Source organism: Orcinus orca, chromosome 8 (assembly GCF_937001465.1).
Source record: "Orcinus orca chromosome 8, mOrcOrc1.1, whole genome shotgun sequence".
Lineage (NCBI taxonomy): Eukaryota > Metazoa > Chordata > Mammalia > Artiodactyla > Delphinidae > Orcinus > Orcinus orca.
Genome location: NC_064566.1, coordinates 5820940 through 5845604, shown reverse-complemented (window position 1 = coordinate 5845604; position 24665 = coordinate 5820940). Strand labels below are relative to the sequence as shown.

The 24665-nt window shown below is 56.7% G+C and overlaps 1 protein-coding gene across 10 annotated transcripts in view; it reads right to left on the bottom strand.

The window, feature by feature from the left end:
• The window catches only part of PC (pyruvate carboxylase), a 104947-nt gene that overhangs the window by 13873 nt on the left and 66409 nt on the right, over positions 1-24665 (bottom strand). For 7 of the 10 annotated variants that reach the window (XM_033402330.2, XM_033402328.2, XM_033402329.2 and 4 more), the window contains 9 exons: positions 8805-8940; positions 8505-8689; positions 7976-8141; positions 7738-7883; positions 7498-7615; positions 7057-7208; positions 5090-5208; positions 2666-2828; positions 338-520 (listed from right to left, as the gene is read on the bottom strand). In XM_033402330.2, the coding sequence (XP_033258221.1) occupies positions 338-520; positions 2666-2828; positions 5090-5208; positions 7057-7208; positions 7498-7615; positions 7738-7883; positions 7976-8141; positions 8505-8689; positions 8805-8940 (1368 nt within the window). Of the gene's footprint in view, positions 1-337; positions 521-2665; positions 2829-5089; positions 5209-7056; positions 7209-7497; positions 7616-7737; positions 7884-7975; positions 8142-8504; positions 8690-8804; positions 8941-12502; positions 12719-24665 lie in introns of all 10 variants that reach the window. The other 3 variants (XM_033402326.2, XM_033402323.2, XM_033402324.2) reach the window with 1 other exon arrangement.

Sequence of the window (24665 nt, the reverse complement as noted above, 5' to 3'; positions counted from 1 at the left end):
CCCAGCTCCCCGTGCGCAGTGGGCAGGGGATGGTGTCCTCAGCACGGGAGAGCATCCCCCGGGACTCTCAGGTGAGGAGGAGTGGGTCTGCCAGGCCGCCACCCTCCACAGGGGGCTGGGCAGCGTGATCTCCGAGGGGCAGAGCCCCGTCCTTCTGCCCCTCCTGCCTTGCAGAGTGTCTGACGGCAGCGTCTGCCCAGGGAGTGCCCGCAGCTACTCAAGCAGCGCTGGCCTCAGGGACAAGACAGTATGTGGCTGTGATTCCATCTCCATCTATACACAACTGACAGGGCCTGACCGAGAGGCCAATGGGCATCTCGGGCCTGCAGACTCTCACCTTCACGCCTCGGACTCTGAACTCGGCAAGGGCTCTGCTCATCTTCGTGGCGGCCGTGGGGTGGTCCTTGCCGTGGGCGATGACTTTGACCAGCAGGGAGTCGTAGTGGGGGGAGATGACGGCGCCTTGGAAGGCAGAGGCGTTGTCCAGGCGGATGCCCATTCCCTCCCCGCTCCGGAACACCTGCGGGGAGAGGCCAGCATGGGCCGGCAGGGTGCTGAGGGCCGTGCACAGGTGAACCCCAACTCTGGCTTGTGACGTTCTTACTTTCTGCCAGCAAACCCAGGGGCACCCCACCGTGTGGAGGAAGGGCCACAGTCACCGCTCCCTCCTCCCCAAGAGGAGAAAGGGGGCAGGACAAGGGATGGGGAGGGCGTGCCCTGCCAGCCCCAGGGCTTGGCGCCTAGCACTCAGGGCTGATGCGGAGCCTGCAGGGCACGGAGGGACCAGGGCAAGCCGGCCAGATCCCACCGACCTGCCACCCCGCCCGCCTGACCAACCCTGTTGCTTTTCAGGTTCATTCATTAGTTCACTCATTCATTCCACAGCATGTGTGCCCGCCTCGTGCCAGGTAGTGGGGACAGAGCAGCTAAAACAGAGTCCCCTGCTCGCAGGGGGCTCCCAGCCTGCTGGGTGAAGGGGGCAGACAAACAAATGAGGAAACACACAGGCGGGTGACAAGGATGCTGCAGGACGAGAGCAAGGCAAGCGGAGGCAGGCCAGGGGGCCAGGGGGCGTATAACATACGCAGTGACAGGGAAGGCCTCCGTGTCCCCCCACCTTCCCTTCCTTCCAAATGGGAGGAGCCAGTGAGCGGATGATTAATACTAGGAACAGGGAGCCAGGCCAGATGCAGGGAGACACACAGGAGCCCACGGGCCCAGGAAGGGAAGCAGAGAGGGAGGGTCAGAGAGGCGTCATGGGGATGCACGGGGGCTCCAAACGGTCGGATGCGGGGAGGGGGGCCACGGCACGGGGACAGGGGCTTGGGGCGTGAACCACTGTGGAGGGGGAGGGAGAGCCTGCACCCGGGGCAGGGGACCCATGTGCGGCACAGGTCAGGGAGACGGGGCGGGAGGGACAGCCGGGGGGGCTTGGGACACACGCTGCACCGTATTTCCACGTCTAAGGGACACAGGCCCGTGTTCAATAAAAAGGAACTCAATAAAATATTTAAGGGTGACCACACAGCTGTGAGCAGGAACTGTCAGCTAAAAATATTCTGCGGTAAACTAGGCTCGGAGGAGCCAGGCCCTGGAGGTGGAGGTGCAGCAAGGCAGCGCTGTGTCTCCGAGCTGCCCCTTCCCGGCCGAGGGCAGGGAAGTCGGGGCTGCTCAGTGCACAGCACTCTGGCCTTGGGGCTGGCCCCCACCTATGGACTTGGACCCTTCCAGAAACGCAACTCCGGCGGCAGCTCTGCCTCAAGCCGAGCAGCTCTATGCGGCTTTCAGAATCCAGACAGCTCCCCTTCCCTCCCCGGCCACCCCACATCACTTGTCTCAGGAACTCAGGGTCTGCCTCAAAATCACCCTCGCCCTCCTCCCTGGACTCCTGCACGCATCCTGCTTCCTCAGAGGCTCGGGCCAGATGGGGAGCAGTAAACCAGCAGAGCCTGTGACAGCACTGCTGACGTGCAGGACTGGAGGTATCCTTAGCTGGTGGCATGAGACAGGACCAGGGAACAGGAGTCCCAGCAGGCCAGAGGGCGCCTGCCTGCAGCGGGCCCAGAGGCTGGGGTGGGAGGGGAGGGGAGGGAAGGGGAGAGAGGAGTGCCCAGGGGAGGGGCAGGGGAGCCCGCCCAGGCCCTCTCTCAGCCCCTGACAGGCAGAGCCTGCCTCTGGGTCTCCTCCCTGGCCCCCTCCATCTCCCCGACTCCCTCATTCATCCCTGATGGGTCCCTTGGCCCAGCCCGTCCCCTCCACTGAGACATAACGGGCCCCAATCCCTTGCTGCACCCAGGGTCTCCCTCAGACTGAAGGCAGGACAGAAGCCAGCAGCGCTGCTCGGTGGGCAGTGAAGCTTTGGGTTCTTGTGACACTTTGTTCCCAGGGACCGTGCACTTGGCACCCAGCTGGTCTGCTTCCTATTCCACGTGATCCCCCCCGCTGGCCTTTCCGGCCTGTGCACATGGCCGTCTCTCCCCGGGAGTGCTCTCCCCTTTAGTCCTGGACAGTGCCTGGCTCCCACGTACTCTCAGCCAGCTTCCTGTCAGCTCAAGCTCAAGGGGCCTCCTTCACTGCCGGGCCCACAGGCTCCCTCGTGCCCCCTGGAGAAGCGTCTGCAAGCAGGCCGAGACTGGTGGCGGGCTCAGTGGGAAGGCGGCCCTACCTCAATGCGGCCGGTGTCCGGCTGGAAGCTGCGCGAGGGGTCCTCAGTGGTGACCCGGCACTGGATGGCACAGCCGTTGATGCGGATGTTCTCTTGCCGCAGGCCCAGGTCAGGCAGGCTCCGGCCCTCGGCCACGTGGATCTGGGCGTGGACCAGGTCCACACTGCAGGATGGGGGAGAGGCAGAGGAGGGGGAGAGCGTGAGGCAGGGGATGGGCAGGGCAGCCCCGGCCCCGCCGCCCCTACCGGCTGACCCTTCGGCAGCCTCCTCCCAACCAGACTGGGCTGGGAACCCGCAGAGTCTGAATGAGGAGAACGCGGCAGCCAGAGGGGTGGCTGAAATATTAGCATCTACCTGATCTTGCACCCCCTCCCAAACTACTCCTCCCTATGCTCTGCCCTACTCCTTCCCTGGGGTCTCTCTGTCCTCCTGCCTCCCCCAAACCCTCCCTCGGCCAAGTCTGGATCTGAAGGCTCAGACCCTCATTCTTATGAGTGGTATGTGCCACAGGGTGTGTGCTGGGTGGGGCTGGGGGCCAGTTTGCAAGACGACAGGGTTATAGTGAAGGCCAGGCTTGCTGAGATGGGGCCGCAGCTACTGGAGGGTCCACACCGGTGGGCGCCATCGCGGTCAGGATCCCACCCTCCCAGGACCTATGTTGCAGCTGGGCCCGTCCCCAAGAAAGACCCTTCAGAGAAGATCTCACAGTACAAAGCTCTCCAAATGTGCCTGGTTTTCTAAGCACACCCTCGCTGACTGCCATGCTCCTAAGGACAGCAACAAATCTAAGTGGAACAGCTGTTAAAAAAAAACTCAAGGTTTTAAATTTATTGTCACCGAGGCTTATGATAAGGACAGCCTGGGAACTACTGCCCTGGCGGATCTTCCTCAGTGTTTCGCATTTCCTGCTAAACCACTCCACAGCAGTGAGGATGACTACCATGCACCGCCGCGTCTGTACACCGCAGACTATGGCTGTGCTCTTTCCAAGCTTCACCTCCGCGGTAATGCTCTGGGAGTCACTGTCATTCCCATCAGAGGAGGAGCCCGAGGGTCAGAGAGGCTGCAGCCCACCCAAGCTCTACGCAGCTAGTGACTCGGGAGGAAGCTGCACCCCAGTCTCTGTCTGTCTGACATAAAACCTCTGCTCTCGAGCAAGCAAAGACTCCCGTCCTTAGCAGAACAGGCTCCGAACAGGCTCAAGACTGACAACAATCTTACAGCAACGCAATGGGGAAAGTCTCACGGGGCCAGAGGGCGAGGCCGGAGCATGTGCCTCAACTCAGCCTTCACCTCGAGAGAGCAAGGACCCTGAGGCCTTCCGTGCACCTGCCGGGCAAAGGCAGGCGCCCCAGCAGCATCCTCAGTCTCAGGTGGGGTCAGGGGTCGGGGAAGGAACTGTCCGAAAGGTTCCATGGTGAGATGGACTGACCCAAAGCTAGGGGGTAACACTTGAAAGGCTCAATGTATGTATTTTGAAACCATGAAAGGCCATATTAATTGTTTATAAAATGGGCAGGTTTTTTTGGAATGTCTCTACGCAATGCTTGTGGGAGAACAAATTGGAACAAGGGGTCTCGAAGGCTCTTTAGGTGAGATGTTGCTTATCCATTGCTCAGGTAATCCTACTAAAGGTGTCTGTCCTCAGAACTCTTCAGAGAGGTGGGCAAAGATTTAGGCCCAAAGATGTTAACTGACACACCCTTAATAACTACAAAAGCCAAACAACCTGATTGTCTAAAAATAGAGGAATATGTAGATAAGTTATAAAATACCCAGAAAATGGAATAGTGTGCAACCACTTAAAGTATTTGGAAAGAATGGGAATGCCTTAGACAAATATTAAATTTTAAATGTAGAATAAAAGTTCTATACAAAACATCTCAGTTGTGTCAAACTACTTATGTAGTAAATAAAGATGGAAAGAAACCAAAAGATTTAGTGTGGGCGTAGGAGACACAGCACAGGGCTGGAGACGACCAGCTGTGTGACCTTGAGCAACTCTCTTAACCTCTCTGAGCCTCAGTTTCGTCATCTGAAAAATGGGGTTGATTGGCACCTTCTTCCAGTGAGGTCATTATGTGCAGCACACATCACAGCCTGCCGGGAACCTCCTCAGCATCCCGTTTCTGAGGGGTGGGGTTCTGAGTCATTTTTATTTGCTCCTTTGTACTAATTCTTACAATAACCATGTAATGCTTTTATAATAATAATTTTCATAAAAAGTAAGTACCTGGATCCCTAAATATTCCCTACCAGTGGACGTGAGCTGAGCTCCCGCTGCCCACTCCCTAGGAACCACCTGATGTGGATTTCACACAAGATGGGGGAGACGCCCCTTCCCAGTACTGCTCCCCGCCGTTTGCAGCCGCGGGCTGGTCACGGAGGCTGCCCCTGCGTCACTGGGCCGACCCCTGTGCTCACTCGGTGATCTCCTCGGTGACGGTGTGCTCCACCTGCAGGCGCGAGTTGACCTCAATGAAGTAGTGCTTGCCGTACTTGTCCACCAGGAATTCCACCGTGCCCGCGTTCTCGTAGCCCACCTGTGGGGTGGCCTCATCAGCAGGGGCGCAGTGGTGGGAGCCCGATGGGGATGCAGGCTCACCCACTGGGCTGGTTCCATAATAGAACAGACTGCGGCAAACCCTGCCCCAACCGATGGCAGGCAGCCCACCAGCCCTGCCCCCGGGAGGCGAGAGCCCAAAACCCACAACGGGCCCCGGCCTGGACATCTTACCCCAGGCCTCCGCAGGAACCTCTGAGGGCTGCACACAGCTTGTCTGGGTGAGACACGAGCAGAAGCTCCTGTCTGGCCCAGACGGTGCCCTCTACCCAGCAGCTCCTCAGCTTTGGGGCACAGGCTCACCTGTGCATACCCTGGCCTCTCCTGGACCCTTCTTATTCTTAGAGGGTCTTCAGAAAGTTCCCCTCTACTTTACTCCATCGTCACTTCTGGCCACTACCCAAAGAGATGCCATTTGGAGGAACCAACACATAAGGCTCTAACTCAAAATACAAGCCTAATTCTAGCTTCACTTCTGGTCCTACCAAAACCACAAACTAGACTTCACTCAGCTCCCTCAAATCTGTTCTGGAAGGAGACACAGCATAAGCCAATAAATAAGACCAAACTCAAGGCAAGAATAGTCCTCTTATAAAGGAACCAAAATCTCAACTATAATCAGACCCTAATCAATGCTGCATGTTAGCCGTGGCTGGCTTTCCATTTGGGGAAGGTTACAGAAGCGTCCGTGGTCTGTGGGCGCGGGCTGCCTGAGAGCCTGAGGGAGCTAGGGTCTGGAAGGAGAGCGGGCCCAGGGGCCTGCCTGGCAGCCGGGGAGAGCAGATCTGAAGAGATGTCCACTCGGGCCTCTGGGATGGGGAGGCAGAGGCGGGGGTAGGATGCCTGGCCTCTGAGTGGGGGTGGGGTCAGGAGGGCCCCAGCGGAACAGAGAGCAGGGCCCCTGCTGCAGCCTGGTCACGTGTGGCAGGCACTTTCCTGGGCCAGCCTGGGGGAGTCACTCCATATCCCTGCAGAGCAGAGACAGGCGGAGGAGGACCTGGGGAGCAAATGGGTTGCAATAGATGTGATGTAGGGGACAGTTAAGAATAAGCGAGGGGCTTCCCTGGTGGCCCAATGGTTAAGAATCCGCCTACCAATGCAGGGGACACGGGTTCGAGCCCTGGTCCGGGAAGATCCCACATGCCACGGAGCAACTAAGCCCGTGTGCCACAACTACTGAGCCTGCGCTCTAGAGCCCGCGAGCCACAACTACTGAAGCCCGCACGCCTAGAGCCCGTGCTCCGCAACAAGAGAAGCCACCACAATGAGAACCCCAGGCACCGCAACAAAGAGTAGCCCCCGCTCGCCGCAACTAGAGAAAGCCCACACGCAGCAACGAAGACCCAGCGCAGCCAAAAAAAAAAACAGTAAGTGAGGAAGGAAGAGATGCCTGAATACTGTTCCTTAATCTTAACAGATCCCACTGACTCTCATCCCCTTTGTTCCAGGGGTTTGCTGGTGCTGCGCAGAAACTCAATCTGTGCAGAGGGCACTAAGGAGGGGCCGGTGGCTCTTTCCCTCCTCCTCTCAGCCTTTCTGGTCTCCAGGCTTGGCCTCTGGGCCCAGCGCCTCTGCGGCTGCAAAGCAAGGATCCCGAGGGCCCCGCATCAGCCCTCAATCCTCCTGCCCCCGTCCCGGAGCTGGTCACCCTGGGCCTCCCTGCTCTGCAGCAGCTGGCCACATCTGGACCCCAGTGACCGCCGGCCGTGAGGCTTATGCCAGCAGGAGCTCAAAGCAAGCCTGCAGGAATGGGCTCCTTGTCTCCACATGGGGAGGAGCCCGTGCCCTTGGCTTTCAAACTCTGTCCCCGAGAGCCCCTGCCCTTCACCTGCTTTGCAAGTTTGACAGAGTCACTGGTGAGCCGGCTCCGAAGCTGGGGGTCCAGGTGGGCAGCAGGGGCGATCTCGACCACCTTCTGGTGCCGCCGCTGGATGGAGCAGTCTCGCTCGTACAGGTGCAGGATGTTCCCGTACTGGTCCCCTGGGGTGGAGGCAGACTGCACTCAGCTCCTCCTGGGACCCAGACACCCCTGAGCTGCTGGCGATCCCCGCGCAAGCACTGTGGCCGCTCGGCACGGCTCCCAGCGGTGGCTCAGCCAGGACAGAAACGGGCACAACGGAGGCCTTGGGCCCGACCAGCACGGCCCCACAGCCCGCCTTCCTGGGGAGGGCCTTCCTGAGGGAGAGCCCCTGCAGCTTTCCCCAAGCCAGAAGGAGCGGGTCCTTGGCAGCCGCCTCGCGCTGTGGCACCGGGAACGCGCCCCACTCACCCAGGATCTGCACCTCGATGTGGCGCGGCTTCTCAATGAACTTCTCCACGAAGAGCGCCCCGTTCCCGAAGGCGGCCAGAGCCTCCGAGTAGGCCCGGGTGTAGTTCTCCTCCAGCTCCTGGGAGGGCAGGCGAGGGCCAAGGAGACAGTGGGTCCCAAGCTCTGCCGTGCGCGGCCCCGCCCGCCCCCAGCACCCCAGTCCCTCTGCAGGTGGTCTCCCAGCCCTCCGCGTCTGCTCACCTCGTAGCTCTGCACAACCCTCATGCCGCGCCCCCCGCCCCCATAGGCGGCCTTGAAGATAATGGGGAAGCCGTAGGTGTTGGAGAAATGGTGAGCCTCGTGCAGGGAAGTGATGGGGGCATCTGTGCCGGGGACCACGGGGACACCTGTTGGGAGACAGGCAGGTCAGGCCGAAGCCCGCCAGCAGCGCCCCCGCCCCAGGCAGCCCCCCGAGGAGCTGTGTGGCCCCCATGCTCACCTGCAGCGATTGCAATGGCCCGGGCTTCCACCTTATCTCCCATCTTGCGGACCACCTCGGGGCTCGGCCCAATGAACCGAACCCCGGCATCCTGGCAGGCCTGGGCAAAGTCTGCTCGCTCTGACAGAAACCCATAGCCAGGGTGCACGGCATCCACGTTGTTTTCCTGGCGGGGGGTTGGTGGCGTCAGAAGAGTGGAGCTCACCTCAAAGCCCTTCACACAGGCCCGCCCAAACCCTGCAGCCCTCGCGCCTGCTCCCCCGCACTTGCTCCATTCATTCACTCACTCACTCATTCGCTCACTCACTCACTCACTCACTCACTCACTCACTCCCTCACTCATTCATTCACTCACTCATTCCTTCACTCACTCATTCACTCATTCCTTCACTCACTCATTCCTTCACTCACTCACTCATTCGTCCCTTCACAGGGACTCACTGCCAGCAGTGTCAAGTTTTGCGGGGGGCAGACACAGGACCCAGGCCTGGCCCTCAGGAGGCCCCCAGCCCAGCCCAGCCCCGCTCACCTTGGCCACCTTGATGATGTCTGGGATGTGCAGATAGGCCTGCACCGGGGCGAGGCCGCGGCCGATGAGGTAGGCTTCGTCAGCTTTCTGTCGGTGCATCTGGCCAGTGTCCTGCTCTGAGTAGACAGCCACGGTGCGGATGCCCAGCTCCGTGCAGGCCCGGAACACGCGGATGGCGATCTCGCCTGGGGCCGGGGGTGGGCAACAGGATGGGAATTTAGATCCCCGGGTCCTAAGAGACGCAGAAAAAGGGGCAGGGAGCTGGGGCAGGGGCTGGACACTGGCTCCCGCTGTGCTCACCTCTGTTGGCCACCATGACCTTCTTGATGGGCTTGTACTCCAGGCGCCGGACACTGGGCGAGGCAGCGGGGGCAGTGGAGGTTTGGCGGATACCTAGGAGCCTCAGGCCCCCACGGATAGTTTGAAACTTCAGCATCTAGGGAGGGAAGTCATGGCCAGGTTAGAGAAACCTCAGCTCGGAGGGTCCCCAGGAAGAGCGGGGGTCCCGCGCCAGCCTCCCAGCAGCCCCGCGTGAAAGCCAGCACCGCTGTTGCCTCGATTCCTCCCTGCGGGGCTGAGTAACTATAGGGAAGGGAGCAAATTCACACCCAGATGGCACCCCAAGTTTACCCTCATACTCTAATACTCACTATAATTTCCAAAGCACCGCACTTCAAGCTTTTAAAGCGATTTCAGGGACGAGCCAGCAGCCCTGCATGACCACAGTGTGTAATGTCAGTGTCCCCTCTGCTGGGCACAGCTGTCCAGGCAACCCCAGACTTTAGAACCTTCGTGCCCCACACTGACCCCTGCGTCCCTCCCTCAGGGTTCCGTCTGGCTGGGCAGGGAGGGTGACAGTGGATCTCCCCAGGAGCGAACCCGCATCAGTGTGCTCTAGGGAAGCACAGCCTCTACTTGGTTAAAATGCAGATTTCTTCAAACTGCAGAAACCTTTCTTGCTACAAGGGCTACTAAGTAAATTAGTCATGAAACCCAGCTGAGGGCCAGTGAAATGGGCCAGTCACAAAAAGACAAATACAGCATGATTCTGCTTAGATGAGGTCCCTAGAGGAGTCAAATTCACAGAGACAAGACAGTGGGAGTGGGGGGGCCAGGGGATGGGGGTGGGGTTGGGGATTGTCTAAAGGGGACAGAGTCTCAGTTTTGCAAGACGAAAAAGTGCTGGAAATGGCCGGTAGTGATGGTTGCACAACGATGTGAAGGTACGTAACGCCAGTGAACGAACCATACGCTTAAAAATAGTTAAGATGGCACATTCTGTTATTCAATACATATTTTATCACAATAAAAGTAAATTGAGGGCAATTTACATCCCAGAATGTAGAACATCTTCAGAGGTCAACCACCCGCCTCATTTTACAAATGAAGAAAACCAAGGCCCAGGCGAGCTTTAAAAAGTGTGTTCAAAGTCACACAGCTGTTACAGCAGAGCCCAAACTGGCATTCGGTCCTTTACCCTTGCTCCGGTGCCTTCATCCAGCTAACCACGTGAACTATTTCTCAGTAAAGGTTAAATGCTTGACTCAACCATTTTGTTTTAAGTAAGAAGCATAAATATATATATATATATTTATATATAAAAACCTCAGCATCATATTATGGCCAACAAGACGGATAAGGGGAAATAAAGACCAAATAGAAAGACAAGAGAAGAAAAGAAATAAGGAAATAAAGAGAAGAAAGAGAGAAGAGGGAAGCCCTCAGACCAGGGGAGAGAGGGCGGCCCGCCGAGCATCAACCCCGCCAGGCACAGCGCCAGGCGAGGGCGTCGAGAACAAGGCAGGAAGGCCTCGGCGCTCACAGGAGGTAGACCCAGGGAAGGAGAAGAGAAAAGGAAAAAAACAGACAGAAATAAGGTCCTTTCAGATCATGACTAGTGCCCCAAGGGCAAGAAAACAGGTAACATTTTGTGAATTACCGGGCGGGGGGCTGGATATTAAGTGGGCCTCTCCGAGGAGGGCACAGACGTGGGGACCTAAATGCAGGAAGCCGCAGCCACACACAGATCTGATCTGCAGGGAACGCACCCCAAGCACAGTAACAGCCACAGCCAAGGACCCGAGGGAAGAAGGAGCTGGGTGTGTCCAAGAAAGATCCGGTCTGACAGCTGGGGGCAGGGACCCCACGGCTGAAGGTGAGACGGGCCAGGCTGCCGAGGCCTCTGGGTACGTCCGCCTCTCACCCAACACGGTGGTGGAGGGCACGACCTGCTGTGTGTTTGGAAAAGATGCCTGGGTTGGGAGCAGCGAGGATGGAAAGAGGGTGCACGTGTGGGGCTGTGCAGGGGCTGAGACAGAAACAGCACCTCTGACTGGGGGGACAGAGGGGGTGGGGAGGTATCTGGGATACAACAGGCTAGATTCGCTGAGACCCACTGTGGAAGATGAGGGGAAGGAAGAAGCCCAGGATGAGCGAGTGGAAGTGCCTCCCCCACCTCAGGAGAGACCAGACTGGGGGTGGGAACGGGCTGCCAAAGAGGTCAGAGCCAGGCAGGAAGCCTGGGTGCTTCAGCAAAAGGGTGGGGTTGGAAGCCCTGGGCCTGGGGTAGATCTGCTGGGGACAGAACAGTCAAGACAGGAGGGCTTCCCTGGTGGCGCAGTGGTTGGGAGTCCGCCTGCCGATGCTGGGGACACAGGTTCGTGCCCCGGTCCGGGAAGATCCCACATGCCACGGAGCGGCTGGGCCCATGAGCCATGGCCGCTGAGCCTGCGCGTCCGGAGCCTGTGCTCCGCAATGGGAGAGGCCACAACAGTGAGAGGCCCACGTACCGCAAAAAAAAAAAAAAAAAAAGAGAGTTGTGGCGGGTGCACCAACGTTGAGTCTGGATGAGGAGGAAAGCCAGGAAGCGCCGTGGGGCTGGGGCAGAAGCTCTCGGGAGTTGAGAGCCAACAGGGGCAGAGGCGAGGGCAGGCAGTGGGCGCCCGGGGTCCCACCAGCAGTGCGAATGTCAAGGGTGGGGCAGCAGCCTCGCTGGGCTCTGGCTCATCTTCTAAAATGGAGCACACAGTCCTTACTTATTAATACAAAGTGGACGAACCTGGCAGACACCCCTGTACGTGTCATGCAGGTTAACATCACCAGCAGGAAACGGCCATCACATGCCTCCTGACGGGCGGCCAAGAAGGACCTGCGGGTGTTCCTGCCACAGATGCCCAGCCTGAGTCTAATCGGGAGCCAACACAAGGCAAACCCAGACTGAGGGACGTTCCACCAAACCACTGGCCTGTACTCTTCACACGTGTCAAAGGTCATGAGGAACAAAGACTAAAGAACTTCCAGGTTAAAGGAGACTAAAGAGCCAGAACAATGAAATGCACACGTGCTCCTGGATTGGATCTTGGATTTCAGCTGCAGTAAAGGACATTAGGGGGACAACTGACAAAATTTAAATGAGGTCTGTACGTTAGAAACGAGTATTGTGTCAATGTTAATTGTTGTACTGCGGTAACTTTAGAGAATATCCTCATTCTTAGGGAAAAAACACTTAAGTGTTTAGGAGTTTAAGGGCATCATACCTGCAACTTACACTCAAATGGTTCAGGGAAAAACATGGAAATAATGAAGCAAACGTGGTCAATGTTTGGGAAACTGGGGTAAGGGGTGTGAGAGAATTCCCCGCACTGCTTCCGCAGCCTGTCTGTGGGTCTGAAAGAAAGAAGCCATGCTCCAGCTGGCGCCGATGGAGGAGCGACCCAAGGGAGCCCCCGGGACCCGCTCACAGTGGGTGCCAAGTACCAGCTGGGCCTCAGAGTGGAAACATTTGACTCCCACACCTTTCTGAAAGCCAGTGAACTTCAGATGCTATCCTGTTATCTCCCCCTCGCAGGTCTACTGGTAGCACCTAATCCTCTGCACCGGCTTCCGGATTCAGACACCCAGCCACTAGGAGGGAAGCGCTTGCCCAGCGGAGCAGCCAGAAGCAAGCAGGCCCTGGCGGTCCATGGCGCACACCCCGGGAGCAGGTGTGGGATGCAAACCTCGCCCTCGTCCTGGGCACCAGATGCCTGTTCTGCTCAGGGCTGCAGGCGGGATCTTCCTCACTTATCTACAGGTGAGCAGCCTTACAGTTGGTACCACTGGCACGGAGATTCTCCATCCTCCAGGGACGTCTCAACTATTTCCAGGGAGGCACGCTCTTTTCTCCCACTTGGGTGGGTTTACTCCTGAGGACGCCTTAGGCACTATGCATTGTCCTGTGGATAAATAGACATTTCTGTCCTGTCCCCAACCACACATGCCCCAATCCCTTTTCCAGATAAAGAAAGAGATCCCTGGAGGTTATGCCCCCGGGCTGGGTGCCAAGTGCCTCCCTAGCTCAGTCAGCAAACAAGGGAGTCTGAATTATCCGGCCTTAGAGACCCACACACATTTCTGCATTTGACCCTCACACGTGCTCTAGACAGCAAGGGCTTCCCTGGCGTCCCACTTTACAAACCAAGAAACCAGGGTCTGGGCACTGGGTGGTGGAGGTGGGGGGTCTCTGAATGCCCCGGAGCCCCCTGTCCTGTGCAGACAGAAGCAAACATCGGCCTGGACTTGAGACCTGAGCAGACCCTGGGGTGCGGGAGTGAGCAGGCAGATGTTTATAGAAGGGGAAAGGTCACGGTCCTTCGCTGAAGTCAGAGCAGTGGAAAAAGTGGGCAGAGGGCAGCCACACGCACTGGCTGGCAGCCCAGTGTGAACCTGGAGTCAGCAGGCCTGGGTCTGGGCACCTGAGGCCTCATTCCCTCCTCTGTGGAAGTGGCCAACACCACCCCAACCTCGGCAGGTCGTCCTGGGGATCACTGAGCGGGGGCCCTGAGTGCCATGCCTGGGCGATGAACGTGGCCGCCATCGCCATCTTCCCACTGGCCTTTCCTCCCTGATGAGTGCGGGGCACGAGAAGGAACCCCCGGCTCTGGTGCCCACACCCGCAGGGCTCTCATTCCCGCCCCAACCAGTGATGCGGCCACCCGCCCAGTGGCTCTCGCTGGACAAGGGCCGGAACGTGCGCCCACAGAGAGCGGACCGCATTCTCGGGTGGGAAGACCTGCACGTGACAAGGGAGCCCTGGGGCACTCACCCCACACCAGCCAGGCACCCAGGGCTGCTTCTTCCCAGGGAGGCCACGCCATCTGCTCGGCCTGAGTCAGTGGCCCAGGGAACAAAGTTCTCCCGCCCCAGTCTGCTGGAGGCAGGGACGGCTGCCAAGGCTGAAACTGGCGGAAGGGGCGCCCCGGAGCAGGGGAGGCATGGAGGCTGGGTCACGCAGGCAGCAGGAGCTTCACAGCCCAAAGCCTGCTCCCCGATCCCCAGGGATAGGGAAAGAGCACGAAGGAGGTGTTCTTTTTTAAAAAAATTAATTAATTAATTAGGCTGTGTTGGGTCTTCCTTGCTGCGCGCGGGCTTTCTCTAGTTGCGGCGAGCAAGGGCTACTCTTCGTTGCGGTGCGTGGGCTTCTCACTGCGGTGGTTTCTCCTGTTGCGGAGCACAGGATCTAGGCGTGCAGGCTTCAGTAGTTGTGGCACACAGGCTCAGTAGTTGTGGCTCATGGGCTCTGGAGTGCAGGCTCAGTAGTTGTGGCGCATGCGCTTAGTTGCTCCGTGGCATGTGGGATCTTCCCGGACCAGGGCTTGAACCCGTGTCCCCTGCATTGGCAGGCGGATTCTTAACCACTGCGCCACCAGGGAAGCCCGAAGGAGGTGTCCTGAGGCAGGACACCAGCCGGGAGCGGGACAGCGGACTTCCTGCTGCCCCTGCAGGTGAAAGGCACAGAAACGTCAGCCAACAGGCAGAGTGGGGTCTGGGGAGGCTGGTCAGACGGGGCCCTCGTGGATGCCCGAGGGCACAGGTCACACTGCCCCTCAGAGCCTAGACACATCCCTGTAGCTCAGTTCCCAGCTTAGTCACAAGCGACCCCCACCCCCTGACCCCGCAAAGCCACGCTTGGGTCTTGACACAAAGGTGAATAAAAATCCTGCTGCGTTCCCAGGACACCTCAGAACTTGGTTAACCCAGCCTTTTCCCTTGTCAAGTCCCACTCCCCTCCCAGACCTGAAACCCAGGGGGTTCGGCTGCTTGGTGCCTCCTAAGGCCTTTCCAGAATCAACTTCAGCTGGGAGAAAATCTGCAGGACAGAGGTGAGCCACCTCACAGAGGCCTCCCTTCCAGGAAGCAGGCCCTTCGTGGGTCGAGTGTGTGATGCACTCACTCTGGCTGTGTCGAGTCTGAGGGTCCGGGGTGGGCCGAAGGAGGCGCTGAGTGGGCGGATTCCCGCTCGGGGTGGCGGAGGCAGGCAGCCAGGCACCCGGTGAGGCCCGGCAGCAGAAGCTCAGCGCCTGAGGTCTGAGCGTGGCCAGGCCTCAGGAGACCAAACTCCCTTCTGCAGCCCTCCCAGAGGGGCTGCCTCTGGCATTCAATGGGACCCCCGCCCTGAGACCAAACTCTGGCATCTTGCAGTGACCTGAGTGCCAGCCCCTCTTCACAGCGCCACTTTCGCAGAGCACTGGCCTTCCCTCAAGCACCGTTGCAGGTAGCATTCTCGTCCCCTCACTGCAGAGCAGAGCACAGGTGACGGCACCGGTCACAGGAGGGCGGTGTGGGCAAGGCCCAGGCTCCCACCATTGGTGCCACACTGTGCCTTGCTTTTGAGCTTTCGGTTGCGGGATGGGAACCCAGAATTTCTCAAGGTCGTTGGCAGTTTGGCTGAAAATCTTCCTTAAAAACGCCGAGGGCTTCGTTAACCAAACCCGCACCCTGGGAAGCCCTCGTGTTCTGTTGCATCAGCTGACCTTGCCCAGGGGAGCCACAAGCCTTCAGAGAGGGCGGCTGCTCTGCGGACGGATGGGACTCCCCCACTGGCTGGGTTCCCCCGGGGGGAGAGGCCACTTGGAGGAGCCAGGGCACAGCCAGCCTCCGGTCACCTGCCTCGGGGACGCCACTTTGCCTTGCTCAGTGCCAGTGGCACACGTGAGCAAAAATCTCCTTTTCTGACCTCAGAGATGGGGGAGTGATGAGCAAGAGAAAAGCAACCGCCACCGCCCAAAGATCCCTTATCCGGTTTCCTCTCCAGTGAGCCGACAGGCCCAGAGAGGCCCGTTTGCTATTTTTGCAAATGCCAGCTGACAGATCCCTTTCCTTGGCCCCGGGTTGTGCATTAGAGACGGGGAGGAAGACGGCTTTGACTCTCACTTGGGACGTGTAAACAACGCCAGCAAGAATGAGGCACAGGGAGGCGGGGAGTGTTGGGAACACCTGTTTCTCCCCCGCTGCCTCTCAGCATGACTCCACAGGCAGTCTCGACTTCTCTTCCAGCTTCAAACCTCCCCCCAACACTGAATGGATAAGCTCAGTGTTCTTTCCTTCCAGAAGGGAGTGGTGACGATTCAGTCAAGAGGGTGCTGACAACAACCTGGGGCACGAGGCAGGGGAGGTAGTGACATCGTCTGCCAGGCCCGGTGACCTGCCCTGCCCCTGCGGCTTCTACAACATCCAACACTCGCCAAGCTCCACCTCCGTGCCAGGCCGGTGCCAGCAGGTGGGGACACAGCGGGGAACAGCACACCTAGCAGAGTCTCTACTCTTTTCCAGGCATTGGGCTCCGCACGTACTAACTCAGGTCAGCCTCACAGCTGCTTATCACTCCCTTTGACAGAAGGAACCAGGCACAGTGGGATTAAGTCACACTCAAGGTCAGCCAGCAGAGGCAGTTCTGAGCCCACTTGGTATGTCTCCTAGAGCAAGAGCGCTGACCCATTAGGGTGTCCTCACCTAACTAAAGGAATAAATTATGGTTTTCATCAGAAGCACAGCGTGACAGGCACTTGGAAACCAAAAGCCAAAACCCCACTCCTGATAAAAATGCGTTACTGCCTGAACTTCGGCAGGGCCACCAGAGGGGCTCTGCACTTCTCACCAGGGAGCAGGCTAACAGAGCCAGCAATCACGTGTCCCTGATGAGCTAGGGCAGTTTCAATTCATCCAATAATCATCAAAATGTCACTAGAGGTCCCATTCCTTCAGACCTAAACTACACCTCCCAGGCTGCCTCTTGCAACCAAGAGCAGCACAAAATTCCGCTGTCAAGCCATCACCATCCAAATTTTGGTCCAGACAATAAAGCCACTGGGCTCAAGGGTGGACGTGCTCTCAGCCAGAGCAGCCTTGCTGGGATCAGGGTAGGCGGCCACCTGAATAGCTGTTGTAGCCAAGCATCGGGCCCTGGAATGTTCCTTCGAGGATCTGTATTGCTTCCACCCTAAATATCCCTGTTCTTCACACAGCAGCTCCTGCAGACTCCCCAGAGGGCAACTGTGGGCAGGAGGCACAGAGGAAAGTAAAGCTGTGGCCCTGCTTTGGGGGTGGCTGGCTGATGTGTTAGTTTTGGAAGCCCACAGACTGAACTGCCCGCCCCCAGTCCCCAAGTACCTGAGCACGTCCATCTCAGACGTGTGTTGGAGCAGCCAGGTGGGGTGAGAAGGAGGGAGAGCGGGTCAGAAACAGGCCCCAGGAATCTCCAAGTTAACTAGTGAGGCTCCTACACAATTACTTCCTACTACCCACCCCCAGCACTAGCACCCCTACCAGGCTTTATCCCCTGCCCCCAGCCGGCCTCAGCGGCTGGCTGCAAGCAAAAGCAGGTCAGAACCAGAAAGAAAGAGTTCTTGGTGGAGGACTCCACACTGTGGCAGAAGCGAGCCTCTGATGGATGGGGCTGCTCTCGGGGAGCCTTCCTTCCAGGCAGCTCCGCGCTGTCCTAAACGTGTCGGATGGTGGCCCGGGGCTGGAGGCCAACGGGGACAGATGAAAGGGAAAGACTCCGCCTGACTTTCAGGGCTGCAGCGGCTGATATCAAAGCGCCCAAGAGAGGACAGACCAAGGCCGAGATTTCTGAGCAGGGGGAGCTGAAGGGAGGACAGGAGAAACAACGAAGGTGACAGATGAAGAAAGGGGCGCGAGAACATCAAAGGCAGGAAGAGACTCGGAGCGGAAACAGCGCGGGGCCTGGGGCAGCACAGCCCACCTCCCACCCTGAGCGGCGGGGCTCTGCGTCGCCCCTGGCAACCCTCGATTTAGGCAGCAGGCAGAGGGGAGAGGGGGTAACAGCGGCACCTGGGACAACGGGCCCCCTGGGAAACGGGGGAGGCTCAGAGAGAGAGGCGCATGAGGGCTGATCAAGGCCCGCAAGGGAGTGGCAGGAAGCACAGGGTGAGGAGGGGGCCCGGTGGGCACAGCAGCGGCTGCCCTGTCCCAGCCTCATTTGAGGGCAAGGAGACTTTCAAGGCAAACACTGCCCCCTGGTGCAAAAGGAGTGCTACTGCCAACCTGTGCACGCCTGCCTGGGGACCTGAACGTCGGGCCAGGCTCACAGCCGGAAAGCCACTCGCGCGAATTTCTCCACATCCTTTAGATCCCACTCAGGAAGGTCTTCCTGGACTCCTCCACCACCCCAGGCTGCTCAGACACCCTTCCTCGGGCGGCCATCTGTCTTCACCGCAGCTCTGTCACTGTCCCTGCCACAACCCCTGTCCTCCTGCTTGTGGGGGTTCTCGGTGAGGTCGCGTCTGCGTCTGTGTCCTCAAGGAGCCCTTAGCGTTCCCCTGGTGGCGCAGTGCTTAAGAATCCGCCCGCCAATGGAGGGGACACGGGTTCGAGCCCTGGTCCGGGAAGATCCCACATGCCGCGGAGCAACTAAGCCCGTGCGCCACAACTACTGAGCCTGTGTGCCGCAACTACTGAGCCTGCACGCTGCAACAATGACCAAACGCAGCCGAAAATAAAAAATAAAGAAATTTATTCTAAAAAAATGAAATTAAAAAAAAAGGAGCACTTAATGTTATAACGATTTGCTGACCCGTCTCACCAGACACTGTGAGGACTTGGCGACAGGATTCTCAGTCTGTTTTGTCCCCCAGTGTCTCCCTAGCACTCTGCCCAGTGCCTGACACCGACATTAAATGTCTGGGGAATGAATGAGTGAATGAATGAATGACTGCTCCAGGCCACAGGAGCTTGCAGAGTACTGTGAGCCCAGAAATACTGTGGAGCGGCTAGACAATGAATAAGGCATGGCCCCTCCTGGGAGCAGCACACACAAGCTAAAGGGACACATGAGTGTCCCTTACACACAGATAAGAGCCCAAAGTGTTGACAAGGAAGGTCAAAGGGGCAAGGTCAGCAAAATATACCTCCCAGCCCGAGGGTGGGAACCAGGACAGCATTTCAGGGCTGAGAGGGTGACAGGCACTAAAGACTCAATTCTAACCATGGCTGGACGATGCTTTGCAGGGAGACGGACACCAAAACACAGCAGACATGCAGGTGGTCCAGAAAGCTCCCTGACACCTTCATGGCACACCCACCCCAGCTGGCGAGTCACACAGGACCTTGTCCCCACTCGCTCACTCAGGTCACCCCAGTTTCAAGGTGGTAGGAAAGTGGACACCAGTGTATGGGCTGAATCTTGTTCCCCAAAGAGATACGTGGGAGTGCCAATCCCTAAGACCTCAGAATGTGACTTTAGTTGGAAATAAGGTCCTTTTTTTTTTTTTCTTTTTGGGCCGCTCTGCACAGTATTCAGAATCTTAGTTCCCTGATCAGGGATCGAACCCGTGCCCCCTGCAGTGGAAGTGCAGAGTCCTAACCACTAGACCACCAGGGAATTCCCCAAAATTAGGTCTTTACAGAGGTAATCAGTGAAAATGAGGTCACTAGGGTGGGCCCAAATCCAATATGTTTGGTGTCCTTATAAAAAGATGAAATTTGAACATAGAGACAGACACACGCAGATGGAAGACCATGTGGAGACACACAGGGAGAAGACAGCCATGTGCCTGGAGAGAACGCCAAGGATCGCTGGAAACACCGGAAGCTGGAAGAGATAAGGAAGGATCCCCCCCCAGAACTGTCAGAGGGACCGTGGCCCTGCCGACACCTTGACTTTGGACTTCTGATCTCCAGGCTGTGAGACGATAAATCTCTGTCGTAAGCCATCCCGTTTTGGGTTCTTTGCTATGGCAGCCCTAGGAAACTAACAGACCCACGTTCCCCATAAATGACCAGAACCTATAGAGACCCTGAAACCAGGGGCTGGGGAGTACAGGGTACTAAAAACGCTCCCTCGAGAATTCCCTGGTGGTCCAGTGGTTAGGACTCCACACTTCCACTGCAGGGAGCACGGCTTCAATCCCTGGTCAGGGAACTAGGATCCCACAAGCCACACGGCGCGGCCAAAAATTGTTTTTAAAAATAAAAAATAACCCCCCCCCCTTCTCTCACCCGCTCATCCTGAAGCAGGCCAAGTGGGGGCCTTCAGAGCACGGAGCTATTTAGGACTGTGATCAGCACCCTCTCTGGGCCAGGAAAGGCCGAGTGGGTGGCAGCAAAAACGAGCCTGTGAACTGTGCCGATGCCAACACATGGCTGCACGGAGAGAGGGCAGAGCCAGCAGGAAGACCTCCTGAAGAAACACACCAGGGACGAATCAAAGGACAAGGAGGAAGGAGGGAGGTGGTTCAGGCGTGGGGACAGGGGGAGCAAAGACGAAGGACCAAACAGCCTGGCAAATGTCCACTGAGGCCAGAGGCAGGGAGTGAGGATGCCCAGGAGACCAAGCGCAGACGCCTAGACTCCAGGTCACGAGCCTGCATGCGCAGCAAGGGGCGCAGACTTACCCTCAATGTCAGGGGATGTGACCCAGGAAACTAGGCAGGGGAGGAGGGATTTGCAATTTAGAGGGACCACTCTGACTGTTCTGAGGAAGACGAATTTGAGGAGGAAAGACTAGAGGTGGAAGAAAAACAAGGAAGATGTTCTAATGTAGGCAAGAAACATGCCGGAAGTACTCCTCCAGAACCTGTTCGACGAGGGGTAAAGAGGCCACAGGTAAGGGTGGCTCTTGGCTCCTGTTTTAAGGGAAGGGGTGAACAGTGGCAATGCCAAGTTAAGGAACACAGAAGCGGATGTAGGTAGCGGCCAGCAAGTTCAATTTTGACCCTGATGAGCTTGAATTAACTGCAAGCTATCCAGCTGGGGAGTCCAAACAGGCTGCTGGACGTGAGTCTGACGTTGAAGGAGAACTCTGAGCAGGAGAGGGAGGTCTGGGAGCCACGTCCTGCTGGGGACATGAGGGCAGGAAGGATGGATGGGGCGGCCAGAAACACCCACGGGCCAGGATGAGCCGAGGGACACCCAGGGACCAGCCAGGGCCGTGGGCGCATGGTGAGGGCCGGGGCTCTGAGGAATGTCAATGTCTAAGGCAGCAGAGCTCTGATAAGGAGTGAAAAAAACAGACATGGGGTTTGACAGCAGAGGGCTCACTGGTGGCCTCAGCGGTGGCTCAGAGGGGGTAGAGGTAAAAGTGAGTTAGTGGGAGGTGAGGCGGTCTCTGCTGTAAACTCCCCAATGTCCGGACAAGGACATCTTAACTTAATGTTCAAGTAAGAAGAGGAGAAATGCAGGATGAGCACTTGAGCATCCTAGACGATCCTAGAGGGTACTAGGATCGAGGTTCCCTCCCTCCCTCCCTCCCTTCATTCCTTCCTCCCTTTCTTTCTTTCTTTCTTTTTCTTTTCTTTATGAAACATTTGAAAAATACAGACAATACAGCTAGCAATAAATATAAGACCCAGAAACTCAGAATAAACTGATGTCACTATGTTGACATATTTGCTTCCCATTTTACGGTAAGAACTAGGTCTGGTGAAATGTATGGATCGAACACAGGGGTTCATTTCTACCCTTCTGAAATCCCACTAAAACATCGGTAAAAGGATCTTTTTAAAAAGAGCACAAACCCCCAAGGACAAATGGGAAAGCCAAGGGCAGCAGATGAGAGAGGCCCCTAAAACTGAACGAGGCACAGCATGTGGACAAGTGGCAATGACGGGGGGTGGGGGGTGGAGAGCACGCAGAGGAATCCACAGAGTGAGCAAATGCGAGTTGCAGGCTCCCGGGAAGTTCAGAACTTAGTGGGTCGGCTGGACAGTGGGGCTGCAAACTGAAGGCCGGTTACAGTCTAAGGGAGGAAGAGCCCCAGACCCATCTCTGCACCACACCCCAGCAGAACCACAGGAACAGCAAACAGCCTCAGCCCTGCTGAGTCCAGTGCAGTCACTGGCTGAATCCTCGCAGCGACCCCTGCGACGGTTCACCTGCGTTCCCAGGTCTAGAGCCATGGGAACTGAGGCGCAGGCAGGACAGATGGAGTCATGTGCCCAAGAGCACGCTGCTAGGAAGTGTCAAAGCCAGGTGGACCGGTTATGGGCATCCAGGGCCCCGCTCCTGACTGCCAGGCACTGGCGCCTTTCAGAAGACGAGAGGTTGGGTTCCTGGAAAGGCTCCACTGTGGCCACGAGGCCCAGCCAGGGGAGAGGCGGCAGACAGGGCACCAGACGGCGCTGCAGACAGCAGGGGAGATGGCAAAGCCCTCGGCTACCACGAAGTGGTTCCCAGGCTGATGGCTAGGGAGCACCCTGAGGGCTCCTCTCTAGGAAACCACCCGCCCAGGACGGACGTCCCGTGGCTACAGACACGTAGTCGGCACCCAAAGAAAGGGGTGGCCTGCAGCCTCCTCTCAAGGTGAGGACAACTGGTCCATAAGCCCCACCGTGCCCAGGCTTTCCCATCGGCTTCAGTATGAAGGGACAGCCAAAATCACCAGATGTTTGAGGACAGAGCCAAAAAAATTCACCAAAACAAACTGGGAATAAAAACATGGGACTCTGAGGAGAAAGTAATAGAGAGAGCAGATACTTAGAAAAAAACCACTATAATTAATCTCAGAGAAGTAAGAGAAGCTATAGCACTGCGAGGTGGCAGCTATTTTAAAAAGGCAATGAGAAAGAGCTCTAGGGAATTAAAAATAGCATTGCAGACATTTTTAAACATAATAAATAGAAGAATTAGAAGACAGTGGAGGACATCACCCAGAAAGCATAACAAAAAGACTGACATATGGCAAATAGGAGAAAAGGTAAGAAAATAAGAGGCTGAGTCCGGGGAGCCCACCCCCAGCCCCCCGGGGGGGAGCAGGGCAGAGTCAGCCAGCATCACCTCCTGCACCTCGTGCACTTGTGGCTGTGAGGACCCTTTGAGCCCCAGCACGATGCCCAAAGTCCTGCCTGGAAGTAAGATCAGGGGGATCCTGTTAACTTCCTGTATCACAGAGTGGGTGGCTTAAAACGACCAAAATGTATTCTCTTTTAGTTCTGGAGGCCAGAGTTCAGCATCGGTTTCACTGGGCCCAAATCGAGGTGCAGGCAGGGTCATATCCACTCCGGAGGCTGCAGGGGAGTGTCTTTCCTTGCCTCCTCCAGCTTCTGCTGCTGCCAAAATGCCTCTTCTTATGGCCACATCACTCCAGTCTCTGCCTCTGTCATCACTTGGCCTTCTAGAACCGCAGTGTGTGTCTAACCTCCTGCATCTCCCTTCTGAGGACACCTGCGATGGCATTTAGGGCCCCCGGATAATCCAGGGTCACCTCCCCATGTCAAGATCCTTCACTTTGTCATATCTGCAAAGACCCTTTTCCCTGATAATGTGACACTTACAGGTGCCAGGGATGAGGACCTAGACATCTTTGGGGGCCGTCACTCAGCCAACTACACTCCTGAAGAGAAGAAGGAGGCCACAGTAACGCTGAGCCACTTCTGAGGGAAACGCTCTCCAACCCATAATTTTCTACCCGGTTAGACCATCAATCAAGTGTGAGGGCAAAATAAAGGTATTTTCAGACCTGCTTGGCCTAGGAAAGTTTACCACCCTCGCGTGCATTTTCCCAGGAAACTCTTGGGAGATGAGCACCAACGAAACAAGGGAGTAGATAAACCAAGACCGAGAAGCCTGGGAGCCAGCACAGAAGGAAGCCCGGGGAGTTCTCAGGGGATGGTGAGAACTGCTTCTCCAGACAACAGCACGGGCTGGGAAGCTTCCAGAGATGGGGCTCCAAGGGGGCAATCGGGGGTCTAAATAAACAAACAAAAAGGCTGGATGACCTGATGTCTCTGAAAAAATGGGGAGGAGATGGCAGTTTTTATAGTTCGTCTGGGGATGAAGGAATGAGGTAAAGAGCAACTCCAGGAAACTGAGAAGTTATACAGGAAAACGTTACCACGTATACACTTGGTGTTCTCAACTGTGGATATTTACTTGATTTTAATAATGTAAAAACTGAAAATGTACTTTTAAATGGTTACGTAACCATGCGGGAAGGAGGAGAGCAGGGAAAGTGGGTATGTCTGGGCTGGGGGGTAAAAGCGAGCTAAACCTTCCACAGGAGGAGATCAGAAAACAGAGCCGAATGCTGTTTGGAAACAGGAGGGTAGGCTGCTAGGAGTTACAGAGATGGAGCATCCCTGGAAAGCGGCTCAGCTCAGGTGAAAGACTGGCCTTGTACTGGATGAAGAGCGCCTCCCTCCTCTGAGAGCAAAGCTCTAGTGCCAGTGTCAAATACCCCAGCACCGGCTGGGACCCAGGCATCACCCAATGCACTGACCCTGCCAAGGGCTAAGATGACCAGTGGCTTTTGTGCTCCGGCTCTCTGGGCTGACAGGGCAAGACATCACGTTCAGAGAGGCACAGCCAGAGAAGCAGCAGCCCAGGGAAGGCAGACCTGTAGACGGCCGTGCTTCCTGTTCACACCCAAACTCCTGGTTAGCCACAGCCACTCCAAGAAGCAGGATGAGACTAAGCTTTATGAAAAATATCTGGCCGGTGAGATCAGCAAAAGATACAGATTAGAAAAAGCAATGGCGTTTCCCTGTGAGGGGGGTTAAAAAAATTTTAGACAGTTTTCTGAATGAGTTGGTTTAGGTCAAATGAGTCTTCTGGAATAGCTAAATATTAGACTGATTGTATGAGATTTCTTAAGTTTCTGCTGTGATCTACCTGTATCTTGGCATGTTCCTACCAAGGTTGTGTTAATATTCTTTCTTTAGAGGAGAAGAGCAAAAGTTAGACATGTTTGGAATTTAGATATTAAGTATGTTTTACTTTAAAATGTACCATGATGGACTTCCCTGGTGGCGCAGTGGTTAAGACTCGGTGCTTCCACTGCTGGGGGCGTGGGTTTGATCCCTGGTCAGGGAACTAGGATCCTGCATGCCGCGCGGTACAGCCAAAAAATAAATTAAACAAACAAAAAAAGTACCATGAATCAGAGAC